Consider the following 14,891-nt stretch of genomic DNA (forward strand, 5'->3'; position numbering starts at 1 on the left):
ACTTTGTTGAAATTTTGCATCCCCATGGAGTCACATTTATTTCACGAGATTATGTTTTCCCATGTGTAGTTTCATGTTATCACATGTTGATTTCACATGTTATCACAGAAATTAATGTGTTTTTTTCGGTAAGGTTAGCTACACACTACACTACAGCTGCACACTACATCTCAGCTACACTTGACTACAGCTACACACTTCACTACAGCTACACACTACACTACAGCCACATACTACATCTCAGCTACACTTCACTACAGCTACACACTTCACTACAGCTGCACACTACACTACAGCTGCACACTACATCTCAGCTACACTTGACTACAGCTACACACTTCACTACAGCTACACACTACACTACAGCTACACACTTCACTACAGCTGCACACTTCACTACAGTTACTCACTACAGCTACACACTACACAACAGCTACACACTTCACTACAGCTGCACACTACACTACAGTTACACACTACACTACAGCTACACACTACACTACAGCTGCACACTACACTACAGTTACACACTACAGCTGCACACTACAGCTACACACTACTACAACTATAGACTACAGTTACACACTAAAGCTACACACTACACTACAACTACACGCTACAGTTACACACTACAGCTACACACATCACTACAGCTACACACTGCACTACAGTTACACACAACACTACAGCTACACGCTATAGCTAAATGTTACACACTACAGTTACACACTACACTACAGTTACATACTACAGTTACTCACTACACTACAGTTACACACTACAGCTACACACTTCACAACAGCTACACACTGCACTACAGTTACACACTACAGTCGTGGCCACAAGTTTTGAGAATGACACAAATATTAATTTTCAGTCTGCTGCCTCAGTTTGTATGATGGCAATTTGCATATACTCCAGAATGTTATGAAGAGTGATCAGATTAATTGCAAAGTCCCTCTTTGCCATGCAAATTAACTGAATCCCCCCAAAATATTTCCACTGCATTTCAGCCCTGCCACAAAAGGACCATCTGACATCATGTCAGTGATTCTCTTGTTAACACAGGTGTGAGTGTTGACGAGGACAAGTCTGGAGATCGCTCTGTCATGCTGATTGAGTTCAAATAACAGACTGGAAGCTTCAAAAGGAGGGTGGTGCTTGGAATCATTGTTCTTCCTCTATCTGCCATGGTTACCTGAAAGGAAACACGTGCCGTCATCACTGCTTTGCACAAAAAGGGCTTTACAGTCAAGGATATTGCTGCCAGTAAGATTGCACCAAAATCAACCATTTATCGGATCATCAAGAACTTCAAGGAGAGCGGTTCAATTGTTGTGAAGAAGGCTTCAGGGCGCCCAAGAAAGTCCAGCAAGTGCCAGGACCGTCTCCTAAAGTTGATTCAGTTGCGGGATCGGGGCACCACCAGTACAGAGCTTGCTCAGGAATGGCAGCAGGCAGGTGTGAGTTCATCTGCACGCACAGTGAGGCGAAGACTTTTGGAGGATGGCCTGGTGTCAAGAAGGGCACTTCTCTCCAGGAAAAACATCAGGGACAGACTGATATTCTGCAAAAGGTACAGGGATTGGACTGCTGAGGACTGGGGTAAAGTCATTTTCTCTGATGAATCCCCTTTCCGATAGTTTGGGGCATCCGGAAAAAAGCTTGTCCGGAGAAGACAAGGTGAGCGCTACCATCAGTCCTGTGTCATGCCAACAGTAAAGCATCCTGAGACCATTCATGTGTGGGGTAGCTTCTCAGCCAAGGGAGTGGGCTCACTCACTATTTTACCTAAGAACACAGCCATGAATAAAAATGGTACCAACACATCCTCCGAGAGCAACTTCTCCCAACCATCCAGGAACAGTTTGGTGACGAACAATGCCTTTTCCAGCATGATGGAGCACCTTGCCATAAGGCAAAAGTGATAACTAAGTGGCTCAGGGAACAAAACATCGATATTTTGGGTCCATGGCCAGGAAACTCCCCAGACCTTAATCCCATTGAGAACTTGTGGTCAATCCTCAAGAGGCGGCTGCACAAATAAAAACCCACAAATTCTGATAAACTCCATGCTCCAAGTTAATTGACAGCATGCCAGGGAGGATTGCAGAGGTCTTAAAAAAGAAGGGTCAACACTGCAAATATTGACTCTTTGCATCAACTTCATGTAATTGTCAATAAAAGCCTTTGACACTCATGAAATGCTTGTAATTATACTTCAGTATTCCATAGTAACATCTGACAAAAATATCTAAAGACACTGAAGCAGCAAACTTTGTGGAAATTAATATTTGTGTCATTCTCAAAACTTTTGGCCACGACTGTACAGTTACTCACTACACTACAGTTACACACTTCACAACAGCTACACACTGCACTACAGTTACACACTACAGCTACACACTAACGCTAAAGTTACACACTACAGTTACACACTACATCTACAGTTACACACTACACGACAGCTACACACTGCACTACAGCTACACACTGCACTACAGCTACACACTACAGCTACACACTTCACTACAGCTACACACTATACTACAGTTACACACTACAGTTACACACTACACTACAGTTACACACTACAGTTACACACTACAGCTGCAGCTGCACCCTACAGTTACACACTACAGTTACACACTACAGCTGCACACTTCACTACAGCTACACACTGCACTACAGTTACACACTACAGTTACACACTACACTACATTTACACACTACAGCTGCAGCTGCACACTACACTACACCTATACACTACACTACAGCCACACACTTCACTACAGTTACACAATGCACTACATTTACACACTGCACAACAGTTACACACTACAGCTGCAGCTGCACACTACACTACACCTATACACTACACTACAGCTACACACTGCACTACAGTTACACACTACACCTACACATTACACCTACACACTACACTAAAGTTACACACTACACTTACACACTACAGCTACACACTACAGTTACACACTACAGTTACACACTACAGCTGCACACTTCACTACAGCTACACACTGCACTACAGTTACACACTACAGTTACACACTACACTACATTTACACACTACAGCTGCAGCTGCACACTACACTACACCTATACACTACACTACAGCTGCACACTTCACTACAGTTACACAATGCACTACATTTACACACTGCACAACAGTTACACACTACAGCTGCAGCTGCACACTACACTACACCTATACACTACACTACAGCTACACACTGCACAACAGTTACACACTACAGCTGCAGCTGCACACTACACTACACCTATACACTACACTACAGCTACACACTGCACTACAGTTACACACTACACCTACACATTACACCTACACACTACACTAAAGTTACACACTACACTTACACACTACAGCTACACACTACACTTACACTACACTAATGTTACACACTACAGCTACACACTACACTAGCTACACACTACACAACACTACAGCTACACACTACACTACAGCTACACACTACACTACAGCTACACACTACTGCTACACACTACACTACAGCTACACACTACACTACAGCTACACACTACAGTCACACACTGCACTACAGCTACACTCTTCACTACAGCTACACAACTCTACAGCTGTACACGACAGCTAAACACTACACTACAGCTGTACACTATAGCTACACACCACAGCTAAACACTGCACTACAGTTACACACTACAGTTACACACTTCACTACAGTTACACACTCAGTTACACACTTCACTACAGCTAAAGTTACACACTACAGTTGCACACTGCACTACAGCTACACACTACAACTGTACACTACAGCTTCACACAACACTAAAGCTGTGCACAACAGCTGCACATTACAGCTGCACACTACACTACAGCTACACTACAGTTACACACAACAGCTACACACTGCACTGCAGTTACACACTACAGCTACACATTACACCTACACACTACACTAAAGTTACACACTACACTTACACACTACAGCTACACACTACACACTACACTAGTTACACACTACACAACACTACAGCTACACACTACAGCTACAGACTACACTACAGCTACACACTACAGCTACACACTACACTACAGCTACACACTACACTACAGCTACACACTACACTACAGCTACACACTACAGTTACACACTACACTACAGCTGCACACTACACTACAGCTACACACTACACTACAGCTACACACTACACTACAGCTACACACTAGAGCTACACACTACACTACAGCTACACACTACACTACAGCTACACACTACAGCTACACACTACAACTACACACTACACTACAGCTACACACTACAGCTACACACTACACTACAGCTGCACACTACACTACAGCTACACACTACACTACAGCTACACACTACACTACAGCTACACACTACAGCTGCACACCACTACAGCAACACACTACACTACAGCTATACACTACAGCTACACACTACACTACAGCTACACACTACACTACAGCTGCACACTACACTACAGCTACACACTACACTACAGCTACACACTACACTACAGCTGCACAATACACTACAGCTACACACTACAGCTGCACACTTCACTACAGCTACACACTACACTACAGCTACACACTACACTACAGCTACACACTACACTACACCTACACACTACACTACAGCTGCACACTACAGCTACACACTACACTACAGCTACACACTACACTACAGCTGCACACTACACTACAGCTGCACACTACACTACAGCTACACACTACACTACAGCTACACACTACAGCTACACACTTCAGTTACACACTACACTACAGCTACACACTACAGCTACACACTTCAGTTACACACTACACTACAGCTACACACTACACTACAGCTACACACTACACTACAGCTACACACTACAGCTACACACTTCACTACAGTTACACACTACACTACAGCTGCACACTACAGCTACAGCTACACACTACACTACAGCTACACACTACACTACAGCTGCACACTACAGCTACACACTACACTACAACTGCACACTACAGCTACAGCTACACACTACAGCCGCACACTACAGCTACAGCTACACACTACACTACAGCTGCACACTACACTACAGCTGCACACTACAGCTACACACTACACTACAGCTACACACTACACTACAGCTGCACACTACACTACAGCTACACACTACACTACAGTTACACACTACACTACAGCTCCACACTACATTACAGCTACACACTACACTACAGCTACACACAACACTACAGTAGTACACAACAGCTGCACACTATGCTACAGCTACACACTACAGTTATTCACTACAGTTACACCCTACACTACAGCTACACACTACACTACAGCTACACACTACACTACAGCTACACACTACAGCTACACACTACACTACAGCTACACACTACAGCTACAGCTACACACTACAGTTACACACTACACTACAGCTACACACTACACTACAGCTACACACTACAGCTACACACTTCACTACAGTTACACACTACACTACAGCTGCACACTACAGCTACAGCTACACACTACACTACAGCTACACACTACACTACAGCTGCACACTACAGCTACACACTACACTACAGCTGCACACTACAGCTACAGCTACACACTACAGCCGCACACTACAGCTACAGCTACACACTACACTACAGCTGCACACTACACTACAGCTGCACACTACAGCTACACACTACACTACAGCTACACACTACACTACAGCTGCACACTACACTACAGCTACACACTACACTACAGTTACACACTACACTACAGCTCCACACTACATTACAGCTACACACTACACTACAGCTACACACAACACTACAGTAGTACACAACAGCTGCACACTATGCTACAGCTACACACTACAGTTATTCACTACAGTTACACCCTACACTACAGCTACACACTACACTACAGCTACACACTACACTACAGCTACACACTACAGCTACACACTACACTACAGCTACACACTACAGCTACAGCTACACACTACAGTTACACACTACACTACAGCTACACACTACACTACAGCTACACACTACAGCTACACACTTCACTACAGTTACACACTACACTACAGCTGCACACTACAGCTACAGCTACACACTACACTACAGCTACACACTACACTACAGCTGCACACTACAGCTACACACTACACTACAGCTGCACTCTACAGCTACAGCTACACACTACAGCCGCACACTACAGCTACAGCTACACACTACACTACAGCTGCACACTACACTACAGCTGCACACTACAGCTACACACTACACTACAGCTACACACTACACTACAGCTGCACACTACACTACAGCTACACACTACACTACAGTTACACACTACACTACAGCTCCACACTACATTACAGCTACACACTACACTACAGCTACACACAACACTACAGTAGTACACAACAGCTGCACACTATGCTACAGCTACACACTACAGCTACAGCTACACACTACACTACATCTACACACTACAGTTATTCACTACAGTTACACCCTACACTACAGCTATACACTACACTACAGCTACACACTACAGCTACACACTACACTACAGCTACACACTACACTACAGCTACACACTACAGCTACAGCTACACACTACAGTTACACACTACAGTTACACACTACACTACAGCTACACACTACAGCTACACACTACACTACAGCTACACACTATAGCTACACACTACACTACAGCTACACACTACACTACAGCTACACACTACACTACAGCTGCACACTATAGCTACACACTACACTACAGCTGCACACTACACTACAGCTGCACACTACAGCTACACACTACAGCTACACACTACACTACAGTTACACACTACACTACATCTACACACTACAGTTATTCACTACAGTTACACCCTACACTACAGCTACACACTACACTACAGTTACACACTACAGCTACACACTACACTACAGCTACACACTACAGCTACAGCTACACACTACAGTTACACACTACAGTTACACACTACACTACAGCTACACACTACAGCTACACACTACACTACAGCTACACACTACAGCTACACACTACACTACAGCTACACACTACACTACAGCTACACACTACACTACAGCTGCACACTATAGCTACACACTACACTACAGCTGCACACTACACTACAGCTGCACACTACAGCTACACACTACAGCTACACACTACACTACAGTTACACACTACACTACAGCTACACACTACACTACAGCTACACAACACTACAGTAGTACACAACAGCTGCACACTATGCTACAGCTACACACTACAGCTACAGCTACACACTACACTACATCTACACACTACAGTTACACACTACAGTTATTCACTACAGTTACACCCTACAGTTACACACTACAGTTATTCACTACAGTTACACACTACACTACAGCTACACACTGCACTACAGCTACACACTACAGTTGCACACTACAGTTACACACTACACTACAGCTACACACTACACTACAGCTACACACTACACTACAGCTGCACACTACAGCTACACACTACAGCTACACACTACACTACAGTTACACACTACACTACAGCTACACACTACACTACAGCTACACAACACTACAGTAGTACACAACAGCTGCACACTATGCTACAGCTACACACTACAGCTACAGCTACACACTACACTACATCTACACACTACAGTTACACACTACAGTTATTCACTACAGTTACACCCTACAGTTACACACTACAGTTATTCACTACAGTTACACACTACACTACAGCTACACACTGCACTACAGCTACACACTACAGCTACAGCTACACACTACAGCTACAGCTACACACTACAGTTGCACACTACAGTTACACACTACACTACAGCTACACACTACACTACAGCTACACACTACACTACAGGAGGAGGTATGGACTACACAGTGCATTTCGGCTTCTTTAACATTTGTTCATTCATTTTCTTTCTCTGCATCTTTCTCTCTCTCACTTTCTCTAGATCGCAAGTATATTGCTTGGATAACACTTGTAAGTTTGGCATTCAACTACAACGCTTGGTTTACACCGGTTCGTTTGGTCTTTCCCATCCACACTCCAGTGTCCGTTCCTTTCTGGATATTTGCTGACATTCTTGCTGACAGCGTCAATGTCATAGATATCGTCCTCTGGCAACCCCGGCTGCAGTTTGTGAAAGGAGGAGACATTATTGTAAGTCATTCTAAATATCACTAGAGAGAGATGAAGGTCTTGATATTGCGTGTGTGTGTGTTAGAGTGGAGGCCGCTGAGGAGAGAACGGCTCATAATAATGGCTGGAATGCAGTACGATGGAATGGAGTGAATGGAATGGTATCAAACTCATGAAAACCATGTTTTTTATACCATTCAATTTATTCCATTCCAGCCATTATTATGAGCCATTCTCCAATCAGCAGCATCCGCTGGTGTGTTTGTGTTCGTACATGCAAGTTTGTATGTGCAAGTGCACATGCATATGCTTTGTATGTACTTCTAACATATATTATATTATTAGGCAACAATTCCACCGTAATGTAGAGAAATATGCAGGTTAATAAGACTTTGTGTTATATTTCAGAAAGACCGGACTGTGACGAAGCAACATTATCGAGAGATTTCGAGGTTTAATGTGAGCTCTTATTTCATCATTTCTCACACTTTCATCTTGTGTACACCCATAAACCTTGTTGATGGTATTCACTCTGTGTATATTATACTATATAGAGATACACACAGTGCAACATTGTTAATTCCACTTCGAAGCATAATTCAAGTAACATATCACACAGATTGATGTAGAAATATCAAGACCATGTACTGTAAATATGTTGTACTTGTTTCAAGTTGAGTATATTATTTCCACCTAACATTGTATTTTCTTTCTGTTGGGGCAGTTGGATATGATCAGCATCATCCCATTCGAACTGCTCGGTATCCCGTTTGGATTCTCTGCTTTATACAGACTCAACCGTCTACTGAGGGTAGACACTGCAGTTATCTTTATCACCAAACATGATATGTCTCATTCTTCATCTTCTATTAAATTGCTATAGATTACATTAGACTAGAGGGTGACATTAGGACATTAGATAGTGTTTGGGGAACAACATGCATGCACATCTATGAAGGTTTGACGTATGCTGACTATCAGTTAAAAAAAATAATGATGGATATCTGATAATAGATTCAATTTGTTTCCTTTTGTTCTCTCATGACATTTACTGTACCAATGTTTTTCTGGCTTTCGTTTCACAGATTGACATGTTTTTCGAGTTCAGCGATCGGCTTGAGAGTATCATGGCCAAGGCTTACATCTGGAGGTATTCCCATCAAACAGACACAGTCACATCCAAAATGAATGGCACCCTTGATAAAGAATACTGTATAAAATATTTTATGAATATACTGAGGTATATTGTATGCAAAAAAAGGGAAATATATATTATTTTATTCTAATACAATTGCTCGGGAAAATAGAAGATAGGTGTCAAAATTATTGAAACTTTCCAAGGATAACGGCACTTAGCCTTTTTCTATAATGTTTTATGATAGTGAAGAAAACATTGGGAGGGATTTTAGATCATTCCTCACTACAGCATCTTTATAGATGTTTTGTAGCTGTCACGACTTCCGCCGAAGTCGGTCCCTCTCCTTGTTCGGGCGGCGTTCGGCGGTCGACGTCACCGGTCTTCTAGCTATCGCCGATCCACCTTTCATTTTCCATTTGTTTTGTCTCTGTTTTCTACACACCTGGTTTCATTCCCCAATTACATGTTCATGTATTTAACCATCTATTTCCCCCATGTTTCTATGTTCATTCGGTACGTTATGGCTGGTTTTCGACGGGGGCTGTTTTCACCCGTGCGTAATTGATTACCGTTTATTGTTGGTCAAGTGTATTGTTACCTTGTGCCTTTATTTTGAGTAAAGTACGTTGCTCACTCATTCTGCTCTCCTGCGCCTGACTTCATGCACCAGCTACACCCACCTTCTGACAGTATCCTTCGGTCTACGCTTATGGACTGCCCTCTTCAATTCAAACCACAGGTTTAGGGTTCAAGTCCGGAGACTGAGATGACCTTTGCAAAATGTTGATTTTGTGGTCAATTAAACATTTTGTATATTTTGATGTGTGGTTGGGGTCATCGTCTTGCTGGAAGATCTATTTGTGGCCAAGTTTCAGCCTCCTAGCAGAGACAACCATGTTTTTTGGGGGTAAAATGTCATGGTACTTGGTAAAGTTCATGATGCCGTTGACCTTAACAATGCCCTAGGACCAGTAGAAGCATAACAGCTCCATAATATAAATGATCCACCACCATGTTTACAGTAAGTATGAGGTTATTTTCTGCAGATGCATCCTTCTATTGAGGCCAAACCCACCACTGGTGTACGTCGTCTGACCACAGCACCCGGTTCCTTTCTAAGTGCCAATGGTGTTTAACAAACTTCAGGCATTTACATTTGTTGGTTGCTCTCAGTAAAGGCTTTTTCACGGCAACCCCTATTGGTATGGAGGTGGCGTCTAATTGTAGATTTGGACCCAAGATGCGTCCAAGTTCTGTAATTTTCCAACTCCTTTCCTTGGACTTTCTTTGCCTCCTGAACCATTTGTCTCACTGTGAGTGGGGAGAAGATACACTTGGGTCAAGTTTACCATTGTTCCAGTAGTATTAAACTTCTTAATTGTTGCCCTAATAGTGGTAAGTGGTATATTTCGTTTTCAGTCATTTTTTGTACCCATTTGCCTGATTATTGAAAGTCCACAACTAGTTGTCTCTTTTCATTTGTGAGTTCTTTGCCCATGGCGATGACAAATTGGTTTTACATACATGTTAACTCGTTTTTATGCTCCAGTGAAACAGGAAGTCATGAAAGTCCACAATACAGTTCCTTAAATTGAGATTAATAAAAAAAAAGTAGAATGTTAATGCAGATTATATTTCATTTAATTTTATTTGGAAGAACCGTTAGGGTGCCAATCCTTTTTTGTTTGTTTGTGACCAACTTTTTATTCAGGTACAAAAACAATGAAATAAATGCATACAAAGATAACCCAAACCCATTGTCCCCATCCACCTGCCTGCATCCTCCCTCCCCACCAGGAAACCATGCTTCCCACCCCACCTAACAGATTTAGGGGACGCAGTGAACAGTAAGGAGTTGTGGTCAATTTCATCATAAAATGTTTAGTTGGTACTACATACAGTCTGTGAACAAACTTGAAATGTATGAATTGTTGGTTCGGATTACAGGATGCCAAAGTCCTATTTTTCCATATTCTGTTCCCGTTAAAGGGTGGTTCAGAATCAATTAGATCTATGGACCATACTTTTTGCATGGCTAGCTTGGAATATGAGCTTTCCAAAAGTTGTTTATATATTATCGAGATTAGTCCTTTCGGGAGCACAGATAATTTATATAATAATCCCATCATTGGATGTTTTGGTAGTTGCGTTTCCCAAGGGACTCCATAGGCCAATATAGCTGACCTTACTAGTAAATATATACTGAACAAAAATATAAATGCAACATGTAAAGTGTTGAGCCTATGTTTCATGAGCTGAAATAAAATATCCCAGAAATATTCCATACACACAAAAAGCTTATTTCTCAAAAATGTTGTGTACATATTTGTTTACATCACTGTTAGTGAGCATTTCTCCTTTGCCAAGATAATCCATCCACCTGACAGGTGTGGCATATCAAGAAGCTGACTAAACAGCATGATGATTACACAGGTGCACCTTGTGCTGGGGACAGTAAAAGGACACACAAATGTGCAGTTTTGTAAAACACAATGCCACAGATGTCAAAAATTTAGGAGGGAGCATACAATTGGCATGCTGACTGCAGGAGTGTCCACCAGAGCTGTTGCCGGATAATTTAATGTTCATTTCTCTACCATAAGCCTCCTTCAACGTAGTTTTAGAGAATTTAGCAGTACGTCAAACCGTCCTCACAATCGCTGACCACTTGTAACCATGCCAGCCCAGGACTTCCACATCCGGCAGCTTTACCTGCGGGATCATCTGAGACCAGCTACCCAGACAGCTAATGAAACTGAGTAGTATTTCTGTCTGTAATAAAGCCCTTTTGTGGGGATAAACTAATTCTGATTGGCTGGGCCTGGTTTCCCAGTGGGTGGGCCTGGCTCCCAAGTGGCGGGCCTATATAAAAAGGAGTTACCCAGTAATGTGTATGTATCTTTCAAATCTTGGAATGTTCTCAAACCATTACTGTCCATGATATTGGTAAGGGTACGGATTCCACATTTGGAACAATGGGAGGGGAATGCAAAAGACCGCCCTCCAGATTGCAAGCCATTATTGGGAAATATTGGAGTATGGGCATGCCATTTTGATTTCCAGTTACATTGCTTTAAAATGTGGCACCAAATGGAAATTGTGTGAGCAGTAATAGGACCAAAGTGTAGTTTACATTCTTAAGGGATATATCAGTGAAGACCACCTGTTCCAGGGCAATAGGAGACACGAGGGGGCAGAATAATCATTTCTAAACCAATTCAGGATGGGGTAAAACGCTAAAGTCTGGAAATACAATTTAAAGTTTGGTACGGATATTCCTCCTCCTTGACATCTTTATCAAGGGTGCGACTTTTTTCAAATCTATAAAATGGAAGTGTCTGCAATGTGGCATAGTCTAGTTAGATGTGTGATGAATGATGGTAATAAATTATGAAGATGATGATACAGGATGAATGGAGGATGCTAGAATACTGTAGCTTTAGCAGAGCCGCAACAGAAAACCATTATCTAAGACTTCTTCTTCCCTGCGTTTATTCAGAGTTGGTCGCACTACTGGCTACTTGCTGTACATGCTCCATCTCAATGCCTGTTTCTACTACGTGGCGTCTGTGTACCTTGGCATCGGCACCTCCAAATGGGTCTACGATGGAGAGGGAACCGCGTACGTATATTATTGTGTAGAGTATATAGGGTTTCAGAATTGCCAGGTTTTCCAGAAATCCTGGTAGGAGGACTCCAGCTGTCCTGCTTATTCCCTCCTGATTTTGGGAATATTCCAACTGGGACTTCTGGTAAAACCTGGGAATTTTGAGGAAATTAACAGAATTTTGCATCCTGAGGAGTAAAATGTTCTATACTTCCAATATAGTCTCTTGTTTCCCGAGACTTCTGTTACAGTTTAACAGTTTCTCAATTTGTAGTTTTCCCTAAACCAGTGTCTCATTGCCTTCACTGTGGATTAGGGATGTGAGTAACCGTCTTCCTTCCCACAGGTACCTGCGTTGTTATTACTTCGCTGTTCGTAGTCTGATCAACATCGGGGGTCTTCCTGAGCCTGGCACTGTGTTTGAGATCTGTTTCCAGATGACCAACTTCTTTACTGGTGTCTTTGTGTTCTCCAGTTTGATTGGACAGGTACAGTATCACTATTCTAAAGACATGCAGAATGCACTCCAGGCAAGAGGCAGCCATCCTCTTGTAACAATTATGATTGTGGTAAATTCCATTTCAATTCAGGAAGTCAACTGACATTGCAAATCAAATTTCTCATTTCTTTTAAATGAGGAAATGGACTAAAATGTAATTCTGGAATTGACTAGATTGAAGTGGAATTGACCCCAACACTGGTTTGTTGTGTGGTCCTGGATTGAAAGTATTTTATTAATTTTTTCTGGTATAGATGAGAGACGTCATCGGGGCTGCCACGCAGGGCCAGACATATTTCCGGGCCTCCATGGACGGCTGTGTGGAATACATGAACACTTTCACCATCCCTGACTTGGTGCAGAACAGAGTACGCACCTGGTACAACTACACCTGGGACGCCCAGGGAATGCTGGGTAAGCAATAAATAATGGTGGGGAATAAATTCATCTTGACTCCATGCTGTCATAACTGTGCTGTAAATAATGTTAAAACGTCATTTTATGGCAAATCGTCAATTAACATGGTGTACATTTGTTCTTTAGTAATGTCTTGAAAAAAATGTTTCTTCCTCTTACATCTCTCCTTCCTCTCTCTCCAGACGAGTCTATACTGCTGGAGCAGATGCCTCTTGTAATGAGAACAGCCATTGGTGTGGATGTAAACTTTGCCACCTTCGATAAAATTGCTCTTTTTCAGGTAAATATAGGTTGAAATAAACATGTCTTGATGCCAACAGGCAACTAACAGCTCACCTGCATCACCCTCTGAATGTTGGCTAAATGTTATTTGACTGTTTTCTCGATGTCTTTATTCCCAAGGGCTGTGATAAGCAGATGTTGGTGGACATGTTGCTGAGGCTCAAGTCTATTATATATCTACCTGGGGACTTTGTGGTGAAGAAGGTGAGTGTATGGGATTGTCACTGTTGCATAATATAGTCAATATGTATTTTCTTTATATACACTTGGATCACAGGAGGTTGGTGGCATCTTAATTGGGGAGGATGGGCGCATGGTAATGGCTGGAGCAGAATCGGTGGAATGGTATGTAATACATCAAACACATGGTTTCCATGTGTTTGATGTCATTCCATTCGCTCCATTCCAGCCATTATTATGAGCCGTTCTCCACTCAGCAGCCTCCACTGACTTGGATTTTAGTCTTTTTCAAAACAATACAGCAAAAAGCAACAGAAACAACAAAACTGAAGAATAAATAAAAGCAAACAGAAGATGCCATCCAATATGTACTGAATAACATATAAGTAAATATTCAGCGTTTCATTGTTAACAAGATATTAGTTAATCAGGTCTTCCTGGTTTATGAATATCCATTTGTCCCAGTTATTTTCGAATACAGGTCTTTGGAGTCTTAAAGCATATGTC

General features: G+C 42.2%; 1 protein-coding gene across 1 annotated transcript in view; it reads left to right on the forward strand.

The window, feature by feature from the left end:
- The window catches only part of cngb3.1 (cyclic nucleotide gated channel subunit beta 3, tandem duplicate 1), a 46,531-nt gene that overhangs the window by 19,664 nt on the left and 11,976 nt on the right, over positions 1 to 14,891 (forward strand). Inside the window, exons 6-14 of the mRNA XM_045702882.2 lie at positions 8,074 to 8,282; positions 8,670 to 8,720; positions 8,986 to 9,072; positions 9,347 to 9,411; positions 12,899 to 13,021; positions 13,353 to 13,494; positions 13,760 to 13,919; positions 14,105 to 14,202; positions 14,325 to 14,408. Coding sequence (XP_045558838.1) covers positions 8,074 to 8,282; positions 8,670 to 8,720; positions 8,986 to 9,072; positions 9,347 to 9,411; positions 12,899 to 13,021; positions 13,353 to 13,494; positions 13,760 to 13,919; positions 14,105 to 14,202; positions 14,325 to 14,408 — 1,019 coding nt within the window. The remainder of the gene's footprint in view (positions 1 to 8,073; positions 8,283 to 8,669; positions 8,721 to 8,985; positions 9,073 to 9,346; positions 9,412 to 12,898; positions 13,022 to 13,352; positions 13,495 to 13,759; positions 13,920 to 14,104; positions 14,203 to 14,324; positions 14,409 to 14,891) is intronic.

Source organism: Salmo salar, chromosome 19, assembly GCF_965601325.2.
Source record: "Salmo salar chromosome 19, fSalSal1, whole genome shotgun sequence".
In the NCBI taxonomy this organism is placed as follows: domain Eukaryota; kingdom Metazoa; phylum Chordata; class Actinopteri; order Salmoniformes; family Salmonidae; genus Salmo; species Salmo salar.